General features: G+C 37.1%; 1 protein-coding gene across 2 annotated transcripts in view; it reads right to left on the bottom strand.

Annotated features, from left to right (window-relative positions):
• PDE1A (phosphodiesterase 1A) overlaps positions 1-25,366 on the bottom strand; it is a 249,836-nt gene that overhangs the window by 93,317 nt on the left and 131,153 nt on the right. For both annotated transcript variants that reach the window (XM_024766769.1, XM_024766778.1), the window contains exon 2: positions 18,894-19,007. In XM_024766769.1, the coding sequence (XP_024622537.1) occupies positions 18,894-19,007 (114 nt within the window). The remainder of the gene's footprint in view (positions 1-18,893; positions 19,008-25,366) is intronic.

The raw sequence follows: 25,366 nt of genomic DNA, 5'->3' as shown, positions 1-25,366 counted from the left end.
TTGGAAAAACAAAAAATACCTCTGTGATGGTTAATTTTATATGTTCACATGGCTAGGTTATGATGCTTAGTTGTCTGGTCAAACACCAGTCTAGATGTTGCTGTGAAGGTATATTTTAGATGTGATTAGCATTTAAATCAATAGACTGAGTAGAGCAGACTATCCTCCATAATGTGAGTGGGCCTGATCCAATCAATTCAAGGCCTTAAGCAGTAAGGCGGAGGTCCCCCAAAGAAGTAATCCTGCCTCCAGACTACTTTCAGACTCAAGATTGCAACATTTACTGCTGTCAGAATTTCCAGCCAGTGTCAGCCTCCTTTAAAGTATAAGTCAGACCATGTCAGTGCCTAATTCATACAGCCCTATGTAGCTCACCACAAGCTATGTCTCTACCTTTATCTTTTAACAATTTCCACCTTATTCATTTTGCTTCAGCAATGCTGGCCTCCTTGGTATACTCAAACCTGCCAAGCTTGCTTCTTCTGCTCAGGGTCTTTGCACTTGCCATTCCCTCTGCTTAGAATCTCTTTTTCAAGATGTGTGGATCATTTCCTCATTGTATTTAGGTAGAAAGGGCTTCCTGGACCCCGCTACTCAAAGAGTAAACACTTTTATTGTCTTTATCCTTCTATAGACTTCTTCTTAGCGCTTACCACTGCTGATGTCATGCCATATGTTTATTAGTTTGTTCATTCATTTTATGATTTATCCACTAGACTGTAAAGACCTCAAGATCAGAGAGTCGGTCTGTTCTTGTGCACTGTTATATCACCAGCATGTGCAACAGTGCATGGCACAGACTGGGGGGATCAACATCTAGAAATATTTACACTAAACTATCACAAGTGACTATCTTTGAGGAGTGGAGTGAGAATGGAGATGGTATAAGGAAGTTTAGTCTTTTAGAGTCCCATATTATTTGATTGATAAGAGCAGCAGCATCCTGGGAGTAGTTCACTATTGTTAATCATCTCTTCATTGCCTTTAGGTTAATTTGCCCTCGAACAATCTCTTTACAATTTTTGAGGCAAATTATAGGGAAATGTATATTTGACATGGAAAAGATATTAGACATTTTTCTGGATTAAAGACTTAAATGTAAGACTGGATACTATAAAACTCCTAGAGGAAAACACAGGCAGAACACTTTTTGACATAAATTGCAGCAATATCTTTTTGTCTCCATCTCCTAGAGTATGGAAATAAGAACACACACACATACAAACAAATGGGATCTAATTAAACTTAAAAGTTTTGCACGGCAAAGGAAACCATAAACAAAACAAAAAGACAACCTACAGAATGGGAGAAAATATTTGCAAATGATGTGACTGACAAGGGATTAATCTCCAAGATATACAAACAGCACATACAGCTCAATAAAAAGCAAAACAAAACAATCAAAAACTGGGCAGAAGATCTAAATAGACATTTCCCCAAAGAAGGCATACGGATGGCCAAAAGGCACATGAAAATATGCTCAACATTACTAATTATTAGAGAAATGCAAATCAAAACTACAGTGAGGTATGAGCTCACACCGGTCAGAATGGCCACCATCAAAAAGTCTGCAAATAATAAATGCTGGAGAAGGTGTGGAGAAAAAGGAACCCTCCTACACTGTTGGTGGGAATGTAAATTGATGCAGCCACTATTCAGAACAGTATGGAGGTTTTTTTAAAAACTAAAAATAGAGCTACCATATGATCTTGCAATCCCACTCCTGGGCATATATCTGGAGAAAACTGTAATTTGAAAAGATACCTACACCCCAATGTTCATTACAGCACTGTTTACAACAGCCAAGACATGGAAACAACCTAAGTGTCCATCAACAGATGAATGGATAAAAAAGATGTGGTATATTTATACAATGGAATATTACTCAGCTGTATAAAAGAACCTATAAGGGAAAAGAATCTGAAAAAAAAAAGATATATATGTATGTATTACTGAATCACTTTGCTGTACACCTGAAACTAAAACAACATTGTGTATCAACTATACTTCAATAAAAAAATGTAAAAAAAGAAAAGATATTAAACATTTCTAATAGCATTTTGAATTAATGGCCCAGGAAAGAAACATTTTTAAAATTGTATGCACTGTTTACATGCCTTCAACTAAGGACCTCAGTATCTCTGTTAAGTATCAGTTATCAGAACTAACTCTTTTAGGCTCATCTATCAAGTAGAGTATGGTAAGAAATTCCTAATAAAGACACAAATAATTTGTATCAAACTATTTAAGATAATTTTTCAAGTTTGGATAGAAGAAAGTTGAAAGGCAGGTAGATAAAACAAATTTAAATGAATTTAAAAAATAATCAGACACACCTAATGGCACATATTTCTCCTCTCTCTCCCTTATTTATTTTCCCTTTCCCTGGCACCTGCCCTGTATACTGTTTCTTCTTCTGAGCACCAAAAGGAGCTCTTCAGATTTCATTTGACCCTGCTAGATAGGTCAGGAATGAAAACTATAGTATAATATCAAATAGTAATCCTGGGCTTTTGTTAGAGAATTATCAGAAACAATTTTTCTATACATTTATCTAAGATGTGAAGATATCTAAATACTTATATAAGATTATGTCACATGTAAAACATGTGACTACATTCTGCCTTCATTTCATTTCTGACATAAATTTGTGCAAGAAGCTTGATAAAATGAGATCTCAAATACTATAATGAATCTTGCTTCCAAAACATCCAACAGCTCAATTGCTCTTCATCCTAGGGTTGGATGGCAGGGTGAGCAGAATTGCTTACTCCATGAGGGCTCTTAAAAATTAAGACTTTGTGTTTAAGAAACTTACAACATGAAAAAAAAATCATTGGTACATTTTCCTTGGGAATTCTTAAAATGCACTCTACAGAAAAGAACAATAGGAATATATGTGTAAAATGTTAACACTATGGACCTCTGAAAAATGCTTCAACTGGTGTTTGATGCAACTCTTTTTTTTTAGTCCCAATGGAGTCAATAAAGCAGAAAGTGAGGGGTCCCTAAACGTAAGCTGTGGGTCGATGCAGGGCCGGCAAGCTGTGAAAACTGACCCTGCATCCAATCAGCGCAGTACTGATCTTTGGGAGCTATTTATACTCCAAATTTTCTCTTCAAATCAGATCACACAACTCCCAAAGGGCTTATATTTTGAACTAGAAAGTTTGTAGGAAAAGGGCATAAAGAAAGAGGCAGCCACAGAAGGAGAGGTCATGGGATTTTGACTCACAGTAATATCAGTGAGAATATTTCTGTCCACAGTAGACTCTTGGAAAATGGTTACACTCGTGTACCCACACAGTTATTTCCAGGCAATCGGTGCCCACATTTACACCTATTAAGTACTAAAATTCATCTGCCGGATGCATAATTGCCGGAAACTGGCTTCTCAAGTTTGAAATTTTCTTTTTCCTGCTTTATTATTCTTATAAAGGAACACACTTCAACAAGAAACTCATTCAACTCTGCTTCTAATATCTGCTGGGCTCAGGGTAGGAGCACATTTCTCTGAAATACCACATTAAATATTTAAAAGTTATATACCAAGTGAACAAATATGATATTTGTTCTATCCTTCTACCTTTTAATGTTTCATAAAAGTCTGACAAGTTGTATTGGAATTGCGAATTCTCAGCTCTTTGTGTGACAGGGCTGGGCCAGTGGACTATGGCTGGCTCTCTGCACCTGCCTGCTTCCTGTTCAGGTCCTCACTATATGAGCAGGTGGACGCCATGGCCCCAGTACAATCTTCATCAACCCATCAGCCTTGAAAGCAGCTGCTTCTTGGCCACTCTTTAGGGGTGGAGGGGTGCACACACCAACAGTGTCCTGGGCCCCCTCAGGAGGAAAGACCTAAGGAGGAGACCCATGAAGACTTAGGAGACAGGCTAGGAGACCTTTGGGTAGAGAACTCTGGGGTCTCAGTGCCCAGGATACGGGATGCTTACCTACTACGAACCAGGCAAGGAGCCAAGGTTTACTTCATTTAATCTTCCAAGCTTTACTTCATTCCTTCCTCACTATGTGGGAGACACAATTATTATCAGTACCCCTATTTTAGTGATGAATAAATTGACACACAGATACCCTAAGTGATTTGCTCAAATCATATAACCAGAAGTGGCCATGCTATTTTTTGAACTCAAGTCTCTCTGATTTCAGGGTCTGAGTTTTTAACTGCTGAGCTATCCCTAACCTCAAATGTGTGTTTTGCTTACTAAGTGCCCAGACTACCTTCACACTGAAACAATAAAAAATATCAGTAATCATTATTCTCCATCCCATCTCTACCTTGAAATTCAGGGTTAAAAATAATTGATCTTAAAGGAGTTTGGTCCACCAGAGTTTTGGTTGGAGGAAGTTTAAATTTATTTTCCATGATTGGTATGTTGAATCATTTTCTCAGAGAGAAATGTATCTGGATGGTAGAATTTCACAGTACTTTGTTTTTTTTTTTTTTTTGCGGTACGCGGGCCTCTTACTGCTGTGGTCTCTCCAGACGCACAGGCTCAGCAGCCATGGCTCACGGGCCCAGCCGCTCCGCGGCATGTGGGATCTTCCCGGACTGGGGCACGAACCCATGACCCCTGCATTAGCAGGCAGACTCTCAATCACTGCGCCACCAGGGAAGCCCCACAGTACTTTGAAGTGCAATAAATTAAATGTCAGGATGGAAAGAGGTAATACATTTGAAAAGCCTTATCAACTTGTCAGTAACCTACTTCCTGAGTACTAAATACATTTGAATTAATTTTTCCAGGCCACCACCCATGCACTTTTATTTATTTATTATTTATTATTTGCCTTGTTTCAAAAGAGACATAAAATGGCAGGCTCACAGATTTATTTCAACATTTTTTTGTGGGTTTTTTTTGGGGGGGGGGGCAGTTTTCTTTTTCTGCCTACCTAATAGCTTTTGTTCAATGTTTCCTTTGGTTTTATCAATCTTTTTCTTTTTAACTATGAGAAGATGAGTATTATATCTGAGCGACTGAAGACTGAACATTTGGGTAGATAAGTCAGTTATGCTGACCTTAGCTCAATTCCAAGAGGCAAATTTGGCCAAAATGAAGTTGACAAAGGAGAGTGTTAAAGTTAGATGTGGCTTTCTCCAAGCTAATGCCTGCAGAGAGCTCTGAACCTCTTCTGTATCCAGCCGAGGACGCAGAGATCCAGCAGAGGAGGGTCGTCCCCCGAGACAGGTAGGAAGGTCCAAGAAATGTTGGGGGAGGGCTCTGAGAAGGGGTTAGGATCTCAGAGAGTTAGCATCAAGATTTTGGGAGTTAGTTTGGAGATGAAAGTGGAGGGAACGGGTGAAGCAGAAACTGCCCTAGGCCTCTCTGATGGCTCTTGGCTTCCCACCAGGAAGTCCTTTTGGCTCGAAAATATCTTTGAAAATATTCCTTTAGGCTCAAAGCCTGACATTCCACTAATTATCGTTTTTTTTTTTTTGATTAGTAAGCATCCTCTGTGGTTAGGAGAACTGCCTCAGGAGTTGGAATCCTGGCTTCATCACCTATTACTTGTGTGGTCTTGGAAAAAATACTTCATCTGTCTGAATCTCAGTTTCTTTGTCAATAAAATAGAGATGATAATAATAGTATCCCTAGTGGTGGGGTTGGAGGATGAAATGGGTAAACGCACAGAAAGCATTTAGAACAGTGTCTGACACAGTAAACTCCCAGCCATTTACACATCCATATGAATTAGTCTAAGCAGATCTCCTATTTCTGAGGTGCAGTAAAAGGAAGGTGTCTGGGGATGGAAGTGTTTCAGACATTACAGGAAGAAATTGGTCAAAGTGGACTTGGGGGAGCCAAAGAACAACTTACACATTCTATGGGCTGTGAGGAGGCAGTGGGAGGAACCTCCAACACTACTTTTTACCTACTTTAAAATTTTACTGAGTAGAATAGGAAAATTCATAGAGACAGAAAGAATAGAGGTTACCAGGGGCTGAGGGGAGGAGGGAGGAACTGGGAGTTATTGTTTAATGGGTACAGAGTTTCTGTTTGGGATAATGAAAAGTTTGTGGAAATGGATAGTGGGATGGTTGTACAACACTGTAAATAATGTACTTAATTCCACTGGATTGTACACTGAAAATTGTTAAAATGGTACATTTATATTTTATGACAATACTATCAATACAATATCTACCATCTTCTCCCTGCCTTACTTTTCAGGAATGATATTTTGCCTCTTCTAATCAGGGGAATGAGACATAGAGGAGGGTATTCCAGGCTCCATCTAAGTAAGTGTTGTTCCAAGGATCACTGAGTTGCAGGCTGAAGAAAAAGGTTGGGGCTGCAGCCCAGAGATGAAGCCTAAGGGCTATGGTTTCCCAGATCTGGGAGAGGTGCCCACGTCATGGACTAAAGGATAGGGCTCCCTCTTTCTGTGCCCAAGAGTTGCTGCTGAGGCGCTGCTAATCTCCAGCGCCCCTTGCTTTTTGCTCCTAGTAGGTGGTGAAGTTTCCTGACTCGGGGAGGCATTTCAGCTCCCAGGATCATTTCATATACAACTTGGGGCAATATTTGGGCCACACTCCTTTGATAAGACCTTAAAATTCTAACCATTAGGTTTCTAACATTCTCTGTACATCTCTCCTTTTGTAGCCTCATTTTGACATCCTCTATAAGTGTGGTCCCTGGACCGGCAGAATCAGCAGCAACTGGGAACTTGTTAGAACGGGAACTTCAAGGGCTCTACTCCAGACCTGTTGAATTAACAAGCCCTCCAGGTGATTCTTGTGAACACTTGGAGAACTGCTCTTATCCATTCATGACGTGTCAATTAATGGAAGAGCTCTGCCAAGAACATAAGGTTTAATCCTTTTCTATAATGTGGACTTAGCAGTACTGCTTATGTCCATTTGCCCATTATTTCACTGTCAGAGATAGTGCTGGTGAACAATACAGGAAGGGATTGGCAGAAGAATCTCAGTAAAAGTATCTTAATTAGTGAATCTTTTATACTCATTTTATGAATAAGAATGATCTGTATGTTACTTAACTGAAAAATAGAAGAGTCAATTTCTCAATTTTTAAGATCTACTCTTAGCAACTCTTAAAAATGTGTTGTAGTATTATTAACTATAGTCACCATGCTATACAGAAGTGTCAAATTCTCGGGGTGGGAGCAGAGAAGGGGTACTAAGAAGAACTGGGGTATATTTGAAGGACATGGGTGTGAGTGAAGACAAGGAATATATTTCTTTCTAAACCAATGAAGCTAAAAGAGTAGGGGCAATGACAAGAAGGAGTTAACAAAGGCCAAACAGAATAACAAAATAATTATCAATGTATATAGTGTCCTTCATAAATATTTGTTGAATAAGTGAATAAATGTATAAAAACATAGGCAGAGAGTCTCTGGTCTTAGAGGTTATAAAATATTAAGATATTTACAGTGGTTTGGTGAGGAATAAAGTCATTTTTAGTCAGGTCTGCTTCATGTGTGCAAAGATGATATCACAATTAGAAAAGAAGTTCCTGTTACCCTGGCCCTTTGTCCATATAGTCAGCCATGGCTTCATTCATTGACTCATGTATGACACAGAATAACCTGGGGAAGGAAAAACTCCTGTTCCTGGATTTGAGTTTTAAAATCTAGGTCCCAGGGAAGGAGGAAAGGCCCAAGATAATGGAAGAGTATGTGATGAGTCACAGCAGAGTTTCCATTCCTATTATTATCCAAAGATGCCCTAGGTTAAGCCAGAGGAGTCAGAAAGGAAGATAGAAGAGATTTTGAGAAGGGACACTGAGTCCAACCTGAAATTCTCCAAACCAAGACAAACACTGAGTGGGGAAATGGAACACCACAGTACATTTCTAGGATCCTGGAGCAGAAGGATGCTGGATGCCCCCTCCACCCCCTAACCCCACCCTTTTATTTACTAAGAAAAAACTTAAGTCTCTGACATCCAGTACCTGATACTTGCCCAAGAACCACCTATGCTGTTTAACTGTATCATGGGATCAGTATGTTTTATGAGCTGCCTTGGAAACTCAATCAACCTCTTACCTTGTTTTATGGGAAAATAGATTCTAAGTAGCTACCTTAGATAACAAGCACTTGTGTTAGGATTTCTTATTAGGATAATGTGACTACCTACAAAGATTAGAAATTAAGAACATGGGCTTTGGAGCAAGGCAGACCTATGTGGCTAGAAGGATGCTCTCAATAGCCGGTGACATCAAACCTAACCCAAAGTGGCTTAAATTATAGAGGAATTTATTATTTTTCTTAATAAGAAAGTTAAAGGTAGGTAGACTCCAGCAGGGATTTATGTTTTTTAAATCAGCAGGTCAACAATATCATCAAGGACTCAGGTTTCCTCCATCTTTCTATGCTGCCAACTTCAGTGTTAGGTTTAGCTCTAAGCTTGTAGCCAGATGTTTGTATCACTTTCAAGCATGGTATACAGATAGAATCCCCAGACATACAGGACTCCTTTTCTATGGAGAGGAAATCTTTTGCAGAACCCCCATTAGTCTCATCGGCCAGAATTGTAACGTATGTCCATATCCAAACTCATTGGTTAGGAAACTGGAAACCAATTACTGGTTTAGGTCAATTAGGACACACTCATCCTGAGCCTGGTGCTATGACTGGTCTCCCCTGAATCACTTGGCTTTGCAGAGAAGAGCGAATAATTGAAAAAAAAAAAGCGTTCTATTGCCAAGGAAGAAAACAATTGATGTTGGGTATGCTCCATCTCAGTTTGAACTTGTCTCTGATACTTAATGATTATATGATTCTAAGCAAGTGAATTATTTTCTTTATGTCTCAAATTTTTTAACTTTATAGTGAAAATAATACATGTATCTAATTCATAGAATTTTTGAGACTTACTTGTAATCATATATGCAAATTGCATAATATGTTGCCTTGGATATAATTAACCATCAAATAATCTTGTTATTAATATCATCATTAGAAAAGAATAATAAAATTTTTATCTTTTTCAAATCCAGGACATATTCATTTATATTTTATTGATCTAAAATATCACAACAGTAAGATCTTACATAATATGTGGAGGTTTTTATGTCAGTTATCTCTCAAAAGATCTGGTCAGGTTATTTTTTTCCCCTTTCACTAGGGAGGCTGTTTTTGAAAGTTTGCAGAAAGTAACACACCACAGATGGCAGAAAATATGAAAATCAACCAAAATGTATTGCAACTTTTTCTAAGCCTGGTTTTCACACTCAGTCTACAGGGTGAGAACAGCCTACAAACACAGCACTCCGAACAGCCACCCCTCCCTACAACTCACACCATAAAAATGGAATTCATAAAAATCATAATTTGCTTTTTAATGATTCACTGATCTCTAGCAATGTCTTAGCACATGCCCTTCAAATTGATTTCCTCAGGGACTCCTCCAAATGGAAACAACTCTAAAAAATACAGGAGCCCAAATTTATAAATGCTCCCCCACTAAGCATATGATAAACAATAGGCTCTGTCACCCTCCTGGGGGCCAGGGTAGTTTAGGCATAAGCAAGTCTTTACAAGGGACTTTGGGACTGTGGATAAAACCACAGAATTCCAGAACAGGAAGGGACTGGTGACTTCATCTCTGTGTAAGAAAACTAATGACTAGAGAAAAAAAAATCTCTTGCCCATAGGCTTGTCATTAGTAGGAGCAAACCTAGGACAGGAGTTGCTCAACGTCCTGCACAGACCCTGTTCCAGGTCCCACTGCACGCGGTACTAACATAAACATTTTAGTTTTCACTCTAGAGGAGACATAGTTGTTGTTTAGGAAAGCACTCTCTTCCACTCAATTCTTAGGCATGTGATTTAAATAAAATTGACCTCCTACTTGCCTCATGAGATGCTTGACCAATGAACTTGCATATTCAGTTCTTCTGGGCATGATAGTTTGAGGGATAAGCATATGACCTAACTAGAGCCAATGAAACAGAAAAGTTGTGTTTGTTAGAGCCTCTGGGAAGGAAAGCCTCCCTTATTCCCACTGGACTTGAAGGTGTGAGGATGTAACGCTTGGATACACTGCCTGTCTTGTTTTGCTACCTTTAAAGCATCAGGAGGTCATTCCAGAGTAATTGAAACAGAGAGATTGATCCCTTGACATCATTTTTGTCCTGATTGACCTGTGATTATAGTCAGCATTAGCCATCAACGTTTCAGCAATGAGAGCTTAAGATGGTTTGGTTGGGTTTCCTGTCACTTACAACTGAAATGTTAATGAAAGGTGTTCATTAGTCCAGCTCTTTTCTTTTTTCCTTCTTCCCTACTCTTGCTCTAAAGGTTTAAGGAGTACACGTGTGTCAGTGCCATCATGACTTGCCGGTTGTAGTGATTAACCACCCAGGGTTTACTCTCTACATCATATTGATCCATGAGTTTTAGAGCCCATGGTCTATATTTTGGTAAAAATTATTGTCACCTCTTACCCCTGCTGAGCAACTGAGTTTAAAATCAATGCTTACTAACCTTTTTGATTTTACAGTGCTACGCAAGTTTTGCTTATTTGAAGACCCTTAGCTGTGCTCTAGTTAGCTCCATCTTCACCCACATTTTCCACCTATGCTTGGCTATTTGTCTGTTTTCCTAGATAACTTAAGAATAACTTCTTTTTTATTGAAGTATAGTTGATTTACAATGTTGTGTTAATTACTGCTGTACAGCAAAGTGATTAAGTTATACATATATATTTTATATTCTTTTCCATTATGGTTTATCATAGAATATTGAATATAATTCTCTGTACTGTACAGTAGAAACTTGTTGTTTATCCATTCTATATATAAGAGCTTACATCTGCTAACCCCAACCTCCCACTCTATCCCCCCCTCAACCCCCTCCCCCTTGGTAACCAACAGTCTGTTCTCTATGTCCATGATTCTGTTTCTGTTTCCTAGATAGGTTGATTTGTGTCATATTTTAGATTCCACATATAAGTGATATCATATGGTATTTTTCTCTTTCTGACTTATTTCACTTAGTATGATAATCTCTAGTTGCATCCATGTTGCTGCAAATTATTTTGTTCTTTTTTATGGCTGAGTAGTATTCCATTGTATATATGTACCACATCTTCTTTATCCATTCATCTGTCTATGGACATTTAGGTTGTTTCCATGTCTTGGCTATTGTGAATAGTGCTGCTATGAACATAGGGGTGCATGTACCTTTTTGAATTATAGTTTTGTCTGGATATATGCCCAGGAGTGATGAATCATATGGTAATTCTAGTTTTAGTTTTCTGAGGAACCTTCATACTGTTTTCCACAGTGGCTACACCAACTTACAAGGAATAATTTCTTGACCTAATCTTTCTATAGTTATTATTTCTCTTTAACCAAAATTTCTTTTTAAACTCTATCTCAAGGCTAACGGAAGGTTTCCACTCTAAAAAAAGTATGAAAAAAATTATGTCCCCATTAATAGACTGTTCTATTGCTGCTTTTTCCTACTAGAAAATTCTTGAAAAACAGTCCACATTGCTTTCTTCCAGAGCCATTTCACTTCAGTTCCTCATACTTCCATAATCTGGCAGGTGCCTTTTTCTCTTTGTGAAACTGCACTTCAGAGGCATCAGGAATCTCCTAACTGCATCCAGTGGTTCTCCCTGTGGCATGTGATTTACAATATTTAGTAACCCCACTCTCTGCCGGCTTTTGCTACTCCATATTTTACAGATCTGCCTCCAGCTTCTATGTCTATACTTCCTGAGCATCCTCTTTAGTAGCTCCATGCCTAACTTTAAATGCTGTGTTCCCACATCCCTCCATAACCACCCTCTCACTCCACACCTCTACTTGGCATTTTCATCCTCTCCCTTGACTTCAGTTACAAGGATAACATGTTGACCATTTTGAGATGGAACTCCAAGAGTTTTTGAAAACCTTAATAGTAGGAGGTGAGAAAAACTGACATTTGAAAAGTCAAAAAATAATTTGTTTTATTCTGCAGAGGCTTTATTTTACCTTCAGAGGCAGACTGCTCTTTTGTCTTATGAAAAAATCTTTTAAATAGGTCTTTAAGTTACACAAAAATAAAGTCAAGTCTCAACTCTGGCACATAGAAGACGGAGACAATGTGACTGCAAGAGACTAGACAACTCTGAACAGTAATGTGCATAATTATCTTCACTGTGAGCACAGCTACATCACTGCAGATTCTGTGTCTTTTGGGAAAATGTCACTCTTTTTCTAAATATGGATTTAGACTGCATAGTCTTTGAGCATAGGTGTTGATCCTGGAGATGAATGCACACCTTGACATTAATTTTGATAGCCCACTTCCTTTTTCTTGGCCTTGTAGCTGGAGATCCTGAATTCAGGGTAGGAAAACATGTTGAAAGACACTTCCATAGGGGATGGTAAGGTGGCTTTACAAGATGGGTTTAGACCTTAGAGGATGCAGAGAAATGCCTGGTAGGGGACCTCTATGGAAGGGGTTGAGTTGTGGGTTCTGAGAGGTCTTGTAGCAGTTATAGTGAGCCTAGCTGATGCTAGCTTCAGTTTGGGGAACTGGAGGAAGAGATTGAGCTCATGCTTGGGAGCAGTACCAGCCTGTGGATTGCTGGACTTGAGGGGGAAATAGGTGAACTGCAGAGGAACAAATCAGTAGTTTGAAACCAGAGAGCTGGCTGTAGAGGAAAGTGACAGCCAGGACAAATTGGTTAAGTAAGTAAACATTCACTGGGCATTCTTAAAAACTTTGGGCTGAGAAACATATTGAATTAGTATAGGAGCTCTAAATATTGAAATTGAAATAAAGCATTAAAAAAAAAAAAACCCTGAGACTCCTGGATTATAATCCCCAAATTCACATCTGTAATATGGCACCATATTTCTGAGCTCTAGGGCCCATATATCTAGTGCATTCCAGACCTTTTTTTTTTTTTTTTTTAACCTTAAGTTCTTTTGTTAGAAGCCATGTCTTTGAGAATGGGCATAGGGAACTTTGCCAGGGAACTAAACTCTTTAACATTCAGCAAGTCCAACCATGTCTGGTTTGGAATCTTGACTCTACAGTTTTTATACCATGTTATACCCATGTTCTGTATATAAGTTACTGAGGCTATTTAGTGTTTCTTCTTGTAATCTGTCAATGTGCTTGTGTTTCTCTCTCTAACTCCGAATATCCCTGTTTCTTGTTTGTGGTATTAGTCCTTGTTCCTCCATTTATCTTCCCACCTCTTGACTCATTTCTAACCAGCAGCTATCTGCACGGTTGTAGTCTGGATTCTGATGACCAGTGTGCCTGGTATTCACTTCACATACTCAATAGATATTTGTGTCATGAGTGAATATTCCTTAGTAAATTCCAGTACTTGATGATTTCAAGGGACTTAGACTTCAAGGTGCCCTGGATTTCACTCAGTTGCTAGCAGACTAACTTCTTGAAGTACTGATTGACATCCATGCATTCTCACTCAAGACAACCTCTCAAAATTAAGGACCTTTATACGTAGTAAGACATAGGAGTCAACTGAAGATTTTTTTTTTTATCAAGATGTGTATATTATTAAGGTTTGTTTCCATCAGTTTGCACTTTGCTTTCACTTCCTGGTAACTTGAGCCCACCTGACTTCATTTTTTTAGGATCAAAAATTTATCTCTCAAAAAAAAAAAAAAAAAAAAAAAAATTTCTCTCAATAAATTATTTGATATTTTTCTATAAATTATACATCTTTATTGTGTTATGTACCCAGAAGTATCTGCATTTTATTAGTACAACAAAAATTGGTTATTATTTAACTTTTACTCTGTCAGATACGGTGCTACATTTAATCCTCAAATCAACCCTGTGAGGTTAGCATGTCATTATTGTTAATTTACAGATGATAAAGCTAGAAAATAAGCGTTGTCATTATTGTTAATTTACAGATGATAAAGCTAGAAAGTACAGAAGTTGAGTCACTTGCTTAAAGAAAGAGAGTACTGAGTGGAGCATCCAGACTTTCATCACCTCATTCTTTCTGAATCCAGAGTCTGTGATCAAACTGTGGTAATCATAAGACTTAGATTGGTTCACATTAAGAAAATAAAGTTATAAATTGTGTTGTAGGGAGGTATTAATAAGCATAATATCCATCACTGAAAGTATGCTTCCCAGTCAGCTGCCTACCCTCATGAATAGCAATTCATGAGGCCAAGGATGTTACTTTTCCTGGCAGCATCCAAATCCAAATAAGGATGATCAAAAAGAATTATTTTTTTTAAAGTCACATGTTTCTGGATTATAACTATGCGGCTTTGAAAAACAATAGCCTCTAGGGACACATCTGAAAGCAGAACTCATAAAATGTTGGCATTTGCATTTGAAAGTGTTTTCTTAAAAAACCAATAATTATATTCATTAGGGAATTGTGCTATCATCCCTCAAAGAAGGTCAGAATTCAAATTCTATCAGAAATTCTTTTCTATTTTTCTTACTCATATCATGTTTCAAGAGACATTTTGTGTTTTGATTTGTTTTCTTAATTGAAATCCTGCTAAGGCTTAGTGGGAAAAGATATATGTGTGTGTGTAGTGGGGGGGGATTTAAACCAATTCATAATTTCTGTTTTATTCTGCTTTATAATGTTTTAATCTTTTTTTTTTGTAATCCAGCTTCCCCCCCCCCCAAAAATGCCTCTCTTGAATACTTACTGAAACATTTTTTCTAGAAAGAGAATTTTCCATTAAAAAATCTCAAAAGTCAGCAGTTTTTTAATTTAAGGTTTAAAAGAAACTAAATGCTTATTCATCCCTCCTCATTCTAAATTATCTCTGTTTTACTAACATTTCTAAGGCAAATGCAATTTTAATAATTATATATACATCTCAACAAAAAAATCCTCAGTTTACTGCTGTGTTTTACTAGGTCTATAGGAAATCAAACCACATCAAGTAATTTTGCTTTAAAATTTCTTAAGCTGATATTTTAATCATAAAATCACAGTCTTAGAAGATATGTACAAGGTAATCTTGGGTCTAACCAGTGGCATGATGACAATATTTAATGACAGGCTCTCCAGAATAAAAACAAATCCTGATTTGTAGCATTTGCCAATTTCTATGGTATAAATACTCTCCCTGTAGCCAATTTCAAGCTAACGATATGACATCACTGAAGGAAGAGCTGGGAAAAGATGTAACCACAGTCCACACACCACTGGGTCCCACAACCCTGACATCATGTGAGCTTTTATCAAAACCTCCAATAAGTCTCTGAAATCACCTTTTGGTCAGAAGTGGCTAAAGGGATGCAGATGAGAATTGTGCTTAAAAGCCAGGCTCTAGAGTCAGGCTGCCAAGACCCTAACTCCACTCTTTAAGTTGCCCTCTGTGTTACCTTGCATAAGCCATCTCACTTTCCTGTGACTCTCTTTGCTCATATGTAAAATGGTAATAATAAAGTTTCTATCTCATTAGAATTGCTGTGATGGTTAAATAAAATAGTGCATTAAAATGCCTAGGAGAGTTCTTGGCACATAGCTATAATAATAGGCTATTAGTCATAAATGTTAGGGATTGTTTTTTCGAGAATTCACAATTCCACTCATCAGAATGTTTTCCACATTGTCATCTAAATCTTTCAGAGGTCATTGAAACCCATCCTGTTTGATAGCAATACTCTGAGAGAAGCCAGTTATAGAGGGAAGAGCACTAAGTAAGAAGTCATACCTTAATAAAGAAGAAGTGGCACATATATACAATGGAATATTACTCAGCCATAAAAAGAAACAAAATTGAGTTATCTGTAGTGAGGTGGATGGACCTAGAGACTGTCATACAGAGTGAAGTAAGTCAGAAAGAGAAAGACAAATACCATATGCTAACACATATATATGGAATCTAAAAAAAAAAAAAAGGTTCTCAAGAACCTAGGGGCAGGACAGGAATAAAGATGCAGACGTAAAGAATGGACTTGAGGACACAGGGAGGGGGAAGGGTAAGCTGGGACGAAGTGAGAGAGTGGCATGGACTTATATATATACTACCAAATGTAAAATAGATAGCTAGTGGGAACGAGCCGCATAGCACAGGGAGATCAGCTCAGTGCTTTGTGACCACCTAGAGGGGTGGGGTAGGGAGGGTGGGAGGGAGACACAAGAGGGAGGGGATATGGGGATATATGTGTATGTATAGTTGATTCACTTTGTTATACAGCGGAAACTAACACACCATTGTAAAGCAATTATACTCCAATAAAGATGTTAAAAAAAAAAAAGTCATACCTTAGTTACTAGTCACAGCTTTGCCAAAGTCTAGGTTTGTGACCTTTGCCAAACCAGTTTACTTCAAGAGCTTTGGCTCTCTCATTAGTAAAATATGGAAAGTAATGACCACCCTGCCAACTGCACAGGATTGTGGTGAGATTAATATGAGATAATGAAGCTAAGAGCTCTTGGAAGATGGTACAAATGTGGGGTATTATCATTAATCCAATTTAAAATTCATGATGCCATGGAGGCATTAAAATAAAAGAGTGAAAAATTTTGTGCCATTTGAGTAAAAGTTGGGAATGATGTGTTGTTAACAGCTGGGATATTTTGCTGTAAAGAGGAAAAAACCCCACATTGTATCATGAAGCAGTTAAGCATTTTTTCCTTCCCACAAAAGAGCAAGTTCCAAAAGAAAAGGAACTATACTTTGAAATGTAACATATGTTTAAGTGAATTAGGGATCTTGGGGAACTAAGTTAAAAAATATCTATGAAATCATAATTTTCTGGAAAAGGAAATACAACAAATTAATAGATAAAGCATATAATAGTCTATCAAATGAAAGATGAGACACTCAGACAAAATGGATAGTTGCATTATGTCATTACAAGATGTATAGTGTAAATCTCCAAATAATTATTAAAGGTAAAAGTTCTTCAGTTTTATAAATAAGTATAAAAAATGAAATGTCCAGGACAGATTGAAGAAATCTTAAATACATTAAGTTCAGTCAACTTGTGAACAAGAAACAGCACACACAAAAATGAAGGCAAGGAAATTATAGGAAAAATACCTGATTTAAAAAAAATTTACACTTTGAATCTCTGTTCACATAGAAGAATCATATACATTTATATATATTCAGTGAAAGTTAACCAAAAAATCATTCTAAAAGTATATCTATGATTTTTTTTCTTAAGTTATGACTTCATACTGTGCTTTAACAGAGTTCTGTTCTGAGGACAAAGAATCACCTGTGCAGCATGGCCCTCACCATGCACTTTTCTATCCGTTGCCAGTAAAAATTCTTATTGTTTAAAATTTAAATGTCAGTCCATGATATAGGAAGATCAAGTTTCCTTTTTGAGGGGAAAAAAATCAGAAGTTTTGAAGTTATGAATAGTATGTTACCTTCTATGAAAGGCAGAGGGAAAATATGAAATAAAAATTTATAGTAAACCACTGAAAATATACATAAGAAATTTATGACTTGGGGAACTTGAGTAGACTGGGAAACAGGTGGAGACAAGACTTTCATAACATACCTTTTCACATTGTTTTGATTTTTGAGTCGTGAATTTTTTACCTATTAAATAAATTGTTGTATGTGTGTGTGTGTCTCTAAGTCCAGTACACATTGATATATAAAAACCTGTCTCACATCTGACTTAACGTCTCTCACCTGCCCATGATCAGGCCTGACACAGGCAGGGACACCTGTGGAAGAGAAGGGGCATGATGAATGTCTTCACTCTCCATGCCCCGTCCCCTGTCCCACCCACTTTGCTGCTTCTCCTTGCCCAGCAATCTGGAGGGGAGGAAGGGGTCAAAAGGTCTTACAAGACTGGTGTGTTTGTTGTCATCTGTGTGACAAATACCCAAATGTTGGTTATTTTTTTCTCCTGGGGAGCTTTTGTGCGTCCCTCAGAGACAGCTTACTACACCAAGAGGGTACTTTGTTCTCTGACATTTGGGCTGAATTTTTACAATTCCTACCCTGGCTTCTATATCAACAATCACCCCATGAAGGCTGTTTTCCACCCTCTGAAGTCGGTATCCTTTGGTCAATACCTTTAAAAGACCTCTCTAATCCACCTGCCTCATGACTTTGAAAAAACTCAGTACCTTTTCTGTGCTAAAGTCTGGAAGTGCATGTCTCTCCCTCCACAGGGTCCCTCTTTACAGTCCTCCCTTTAGGCCAAGTTTTCTTAACCTCCATGCTATTGACATTTGGGGCTAGATAATTCTTTGTTGTGGGAGATTTTCCTGTGCATTTTAGGATGTTTAGTGGTATCCTTGGCCTCTGCCCGTTATGTAACAGTAGCACGCCCCCATCAACAAAACAAGAACGTCTCCAGAAACTGCCCAATGACCCCTGGAAGGCAAATGGCCTGGCTGAGAGCCACAGCACTAGGCTAACAACACTCTTCAAATGAATTGCCATTTCCTAATCTCCTTACCATTCTGCTAATTATCAGGCTGGGTGATGGGGTTTAGGTGATAATCAAACACACATTGGAGACTGCCCCTTAGCAAGCCCTGCACAGAGGGTCTGATAGATAACTATCATGAGAATATGTGGGCATGTGACACCCATTTTCTCAGAAGGAACTCCGCAATCTTGAGATAATAGGAAAATTCTTACGTCAGTGAAAATCAGTGTAAGCCTACACTGTCTCTGACATTTAAAAATCTGGGCCTAAGGACAGTGAGAGTAGGGGTAAAGGAGACTTTAATTTGTTTATTTTTTGACTTTATATCGACTATTTTTTATTATTCAAGCATTTGGATTAAAATTTGTATTTTTTAAAGAAAGAATCATAATTCTTCCATAGCTACATGAAGAAGAACATTTTAAGTTTTAATAAGATTTTGATTTTGGTTTCATGGCTAAGATATGAAAGGAGGGTCAAGAAAAAGGGAAAAAAAGAGAGAGGCAAAAAGTTAAAAGTGAGAAGAGGTTAAAACTTACCTTGTTTCATCGATATAAACTGCTTCCAGCACAGATGCTGCATATTCAATATTCTTCTTTAAGTCTACGATGTTAACATCACCTTTTTCCAGCTGCTTCACTAAGCATCTTAGTCTGTTTCCAAAAGTTGGCCAAAAAGAAAGAAAAATAAAAAGAGATTTATCATAACTGTATGGAAAATAGTCCAATATTAAATATACAAATTGGGTTAAACTTAGAGTATATCTTTCCAGGTCATTAAATAGAAATATTTTTAGGCATATTTGGGGTATAATTAAGATCAGTCTTTATCACTTAAATGACTCAGAAATTATATTCACCTCTCAATAATATTAGGGCTATAGGTTGCTAGTTTAGGTACCATATTTCAAACATAGTTTTTCTGAAAATTCAAAACAATATAGGTATTTTCATAAAAGTATTTCTAACAGTAGAATTTATTTTATGGCTGTTTTGCTCCTTCAGAGTTGGCACTAAGAGAATATTTAAAAGAGTCAAAATACTCTTTTGACTACCATTGTAGCAATTATTCACTGTATATAGCAGTAAAAACAAAAATAAAAGGCAAAAGATTCAAGAAAATATAATTAAGCTGAGAAAAAAATATATGTATGCATGCTTAGTATTTTTACTGCAATGGTTTTTCACTTGAAGGAAAACTATAAAATATTTTCACTTGGTTTTGCCCATGGGATGATGTATCCCAATTGTCTGAGAAATTTTAGAACATGCCTGGACTTCTGACTCACAGAAACTGTGATGTAATTAATACTATTGTTTTAAGTCACTAAATTTGGGGATAATTTTTTATGCAGCAATAGATATCTCATGGAGTGAGATAATACAAATTACCTCAATAAGTTTCTAACACTTTAGAAAACTTCTATGCATTAATTATAAATCCAGTGTTTCTGAAGATACTGCCCTTTACTAGGCAGAAAAAGAAAACATATTCTTTAGTCAGTACACACTATAAATAAACATTGTAAAGACAATTTACCCATTTTCCTAAATCAGCAGACAGAATTTAATTCCATTCCTAAGAAAATGTATTTCAGAGAGAATGGAGTGTATCTACTTTTAGGCACTGTCTTAAAGATAGTGTAACAGATTTTCTTTAAATTTACTTTGGGTGATTTCCAATATCAAGGTTTAGGGTATAAAGGCAAGTTAAAAATTTCAGCAAGGGTATTTGACATTTCTCCATCCATAAGAAATACTTTATTTCTCCATCCATAAGAAATACTTTATTTCTCCATGGAAAAAAACCACACTTAGATTAAAACTTCTTATTCAAGAAGCTACAAAGAATTACTTTTTGTACCATATACTTTTGTATGATAAAATATTAGCAGACAACAACATTGCCAAATAAATTCCATGTATCAATAAACAAGTCTTATTTGTACAGAGTCAGCAAAGTAAAACAAAACAAAAATAATAACTAAAACAGGTTACTTAGAAAGAAAAAATTAAGCCTGGCTTTGAGGCTTGTGTAAAACACCGAATGTGATGATAAAGGAACAACACATAGAATTTTGAGGGATTTTTGTAATGCTTATGACCCAAGCACATTATACTTAGTGGAATTATGTTTTATGTGAGCAGCAAAAGAAAAAGTGTGATACTTTGCAATGGCTTAAAAATATTCCAGTCATGTATCCTTCTTGTGAAAAGTGTTGGTAGAGCTTGGTTGTACAGCTTTGCTGTATTTGGTTGTATGATGTGGTCTTAAAAACCATGTGAACTTCAGATGGTTACCTTCCATTCTTTCTGAATAACTGAACTCTTATATTATTTAAGTTAGCAATTTTCACTACTAAAAAACTACATTTTCCAGTTTGTCTCAAAGCTACGTATGGTCAAATGACTGCATGCTGGTTAAGGAGAATAAGAAGGTCATTGAGTAAGACTTTCAGAACAATTATTCCGAACTCAGCTAACTCAGCTAGAAGGGATTCTCTTTTACCCTTGCCTGTTCCTTATCGCCTGGAATGCAGTGGAACTGTCTGAAGGTCCAGGAGCTATATAGGATCATAAAGTGATCTGACTAAAGGAAGCTACCCACTAAGAATGGCAGAGAAGGAAGAGGGAATTGGTCTGGGTCCCATCCTGTGAATCCACCTGAATGAAATCACCTACATCTGGACTTACTTCATAAGATAACAAAAAATAAAATGTTGTGTTCAAGCCACTATTATTTTGAGATTTCTTATTTCTTATTAAATTTTGAATTTTATTTTATTTATTTTTTTATACATCAGGTTCTTATTAGTCATCAATTTTATACACATCAGTGTATACATGTCAATCCCAACCTCCCAATTCATCACACCACCACACCCACGCCCCCGCCGCTTTCCCCCCTTAGTGCCCATATGTTTGTTCTCTACATCTGTGTCTCAACTTCTGCCCTGCAAACCGGTTCATCTGTACCATTTTTCTAGGTTCTACATACATATATTAATATACGATATCTGTTTTTTTCTTTCTGACTTCCTTCTTTCCTCTGCAAGTTTTTGGAAGAGTTTGAGAAGGATGGGTGTTCACTCTTCTCTAAATGTGTGATAGAATTCGCCTGTGAAGCCATCTGGTCCTGGACTTTTGTTTGTTGGAAGATTTTTAATCACAGTTTCAATTTCATTACTTGTGATCAGTCTGTTCGTATTTTCTGTTTCTTCCTGGTTCAGTCTTGGAAGGTTATACCTTTCTAAGAATTTGTCCATTTCTTCCAGGTTGTCCATTTTACTGGCATAGAGTTGCTTGTAGTAGTCTCTTAGGATGCTTTGCATTTCTGCAGTGTCTGTTGTAACTTCTCCTTTTTCATTTCTAATTTTATTGAGTCCTCTCCCTCTTTTTCTTGATAAGTCTGGCTAATGGTTTATCAATTTTGTTTATCTTCTCAAAGAACCAGCTTTTAGTTTTATTGATCTTTGCTATTGTTTTCTTTGTTTCTATTTCATTTATTTCTTATTTTTAAATTTTTATTTATTTATTTTTGGCTGTGTTCGGTCTTCGTTTCTGTGCCAGGGCTTTCTCTAGTTGTGGCGAGTGGGGGCCACTATTCATCGCAGTACATGGGCCTCTCACTGTCGCAGCCTCTCTTGTTGCAGAGCACAGGCTCCAGACCCGCAGGCTCAGTAGTTGTGGCTCACGGGCCTAGTTGCTCTACGGCATGTGGGATCCTACCAGACCAGGGCCCAAACCTGTGTCCCCTGCATTGGCAGGCAGATTCTCAACCACTGTGCCATCAGGGAATGAGAAGTTCCTTTAGCATTTGTTGTAGAGCTGGTTTGGTGGTGCTGAATTCTCTTTTGCTTGTCTGTAAAGTTTTTGATTTCTCCATCGAATCTGAATGAGATCCTTGCCTAGTAGAGTAATCTTGGTTGTAGGGTCTTCACTTTCATCACGTTAAGTATATCATGCCATTCCCTTCTGGCTTGTAGAGTTTCTGCTGAGAAATCAGCTGTTAACCTTATGGGAGTTCCCTTGTATGTTATTTGTCGTTTTTTCCCTCACTACTTTCAGTAATTTTTCTTTGTCTTTAAGTTTTGCCAATTTGATTACTATGTTTCTCAGTATGTTTCTCCTTGGGTTTATCCTATATGGGACTCTCTGTGCTTCCTGGACTTGGGTGGCTATTTCCTTTCCCATGTTAGGGAAGTTTTCGACTATAATCTCTTCAAATATTTTCTCGGGTCCTTTCTCTCTCTCTTCTCCTTCTGGGACCCCTATAATGTGAATGTTGTTGCATTTAATGTTTTCCCAGAGGTCTCTTAGGCTGTCTTCATTTCTTTTCATTCTTTTTTCTTTATTCTGTTCCACAGCAGTGAATTCCACCATTTTGTCTTCCATGTCATTTATCTATTCTTCTGCCTCAGTTATTCTGCTATTGATTCCTTCTAGTGTCGTTTTCATTTCAGTTATTGGATTGTTCATCTCTGTTTGTTTGTTCTTTAATTCTTTAGGTCTTTGTTAAACATTTCTTGCATCTTCTCCATCTTTGCCTCCATTCTTTTTCCGAGGTCCTGGATCACCTTCACTAGCATTATTCTGAATTCTTTTTCTGGAAGGTTGCCTATATCCACTTCATTTAGTTGTTTTCCTGGGGTTAATTTTGTTCCTTCATCTGGTACATAGCCCTCTGCCTTTTCATCTTGTCTATCTTTCTGTGAATGTCATTTTTGTTCCACAGGCTGCAGGACTGTAGTTTTTCTTGCTTCTGCTGTCTGCCCTTTGGTGGATGAGGCTATCTAAGAGGCTTGTGCAAGTTTTCTGATGGGAAGGACTGGTCTTGAGATTGCTTTTAAATGCAGCTGAACCCAATCCTAACTGATAAATCAAATGAATAAGAAATGAATCAAATTATGGTCTTTTGGGGGTATATGCCCAGTAGTGGGATTGCTGGGTCATATGGTAGTTCTATTCTTAGTTTTTTAAGGAACCTCCATACTATTTTCCATAATACATGCACCCTAATGTTTCTAGCAGCACTATTTACAATAGCCAGAACAAGGAAGCAACTTAATGTCCATCGACAGAGAAATGGATAAAGAAGATGTGGTACATATATACAATGGAATATTACTCAGCCATAAAAAGGAATGAAATCAGGTCATTTGTAGAGACATGGATGGACCTGGAGTCTATCATACAGAGTGAAGTAAATCAGAAAGAGAAAAACAAATATTGTATATTAACGCATATGTGTGGAACCTAGAAAAATGGTATAGATGGTCCTATTTGCAAAGCAGAAATAGAGACACAGACACAGAGAGCAAATGTACACAAACCAAGTGGGAAACAGGGGTGGGTGGGAGGAATTAGGAGATTGGGATTGACACATATACACTATTAATACTATGTATAAAATAGATAACTAATGTGAACATAGTCTGTAGCACAGGGAAGTCTACTTAATGCACTTTGGTGACCTGAATGGGAAGGGGGTCCAAAATGGAGGGGATATATGTATATGCATGGCTGATTCATTTTGCTGTACAGTAGAAACTAACACAACATTGTAAAGCAACTATACTCCAATAAAAATTAATTTTAAAAAATGAAACAAAATAAGGAACTCAAGAATAGAGAAATTATCATATAAAACAAGAGAGGACACTCCTGGTAAACTATACTCAGGTTCACTTCCTAACTCATGACAGCCTGCAGTTGTTCCCAGGGAGTCATCCTTCAGCAGATCACATGTGATGAAACCTGGGATATCAAAAGGCTCTAATACTTACACAATGAACATGCTTTTTCACAGAGATATCTTGATGTCGTTTAAAACCAACAAACATTATAAATTGTTATATGTTAATAGGGGTAATAACCTGTAATCTGACACAAAAAATAGCTTTGAATAATCTTAATAGGGGTATAAACCTAGAATCTAACACAAGAAATAGCTTTGAAAAAAATACTCCAGAAAAGTTTTATCACCCAACTAGAAATACTAATTAGATAAGGTTATAACTCTGTAAAACCATAGCTACCTATACACAGACACACACAGACACACACGCAGACACACACACACTCTCATACACACACCTCTAAACTCACTATGTCAATACCAAAAAACCAGAAATATATTTTGGAGGGTTATTAGGACTTCCTTTATCTCCTTTGCCTGTATGCACAAAATTTCCTTTAGTGAGTACACATTTCTATTTACATAAAAAGAAAAAAGCTTTGTATTGTAAAAAGATTATTTATAATTAGAACAGCATGTTAAGGAAACAATTTCTATATTTGTTATATCAATTGTGAATTTGCTTTTGTAATCAATTTATGCATACAGTAATCCCCAACAATCTTATTTAGGCTTTAGTTTCCCTTTATAGATAATACAAGGCCAAACATTATCATGAATCATTTTCAAATGATCATACATTTTAAACTGGTGGGTTCCAAAGCATTAAGGCTTTACTGAATATATCTGTACAAATTTTTTATTTTTTAAAGAAGATATAGACTATTTATCTAATTCCTAAACTATCCTATGAGCAAATTCTCAGAACTGAAGAAGAAATCACAAAGTCATATGATAAAATAAATAAGTTCCCTAAATTTAGTAAAAACTCTTTTAAATAATGATTTGGTTTCTTTCATCGGAGTAAGCAAGCCGAGTGAAAAACAGTACAGTATTACCAGGACTAGGTATATTCTACTGGTGCCCAAAGCTTAAGATAAGTATATGTACTTTATGTTCTAACTTGAGCACTTTCTGGCCCAGCAATTCAGCAATCTGTGGATAGAGACTCCACTGGCTTCCCTGCACGGTAGCAAACAAGAGCTGTTCTATCAAACAGCAAAGACCTGCTGTTTGTAAGCAGATAATATTGCCAAGAAGGTATTAAAACCCAAGTCTGTTAAATAAATAATTATTTAGCATTTATTACTACAACTGGGGCTGTGTAAGAAAAATTGTGTATATGAATACATATAAGAATTCATATATATGGATA

Source organism: Neophocaena asiaeorientalis, unplaced genomic scaffold, assembly GCF_003031525.2.
Source record: "Neophocaena asiaeorientalis asiaeorientalis breed wild unplaced genomic scaffold, Neophocaena_asiaeorientalis_V1.1 scaffold113, whole genome shotgun sequence".
NCBI lineage: Eukaryota > Metazoa > Chordata > Mammalia > Artiodactyla > Phocoenidae > Neophocaena > Neophocaena asiaeorientalis.
The sequence above is the reverse complement of the archived record's forward strand: the minus strand, read 5'-3'. Positions and strand labels throughout refer to the sequence as shown.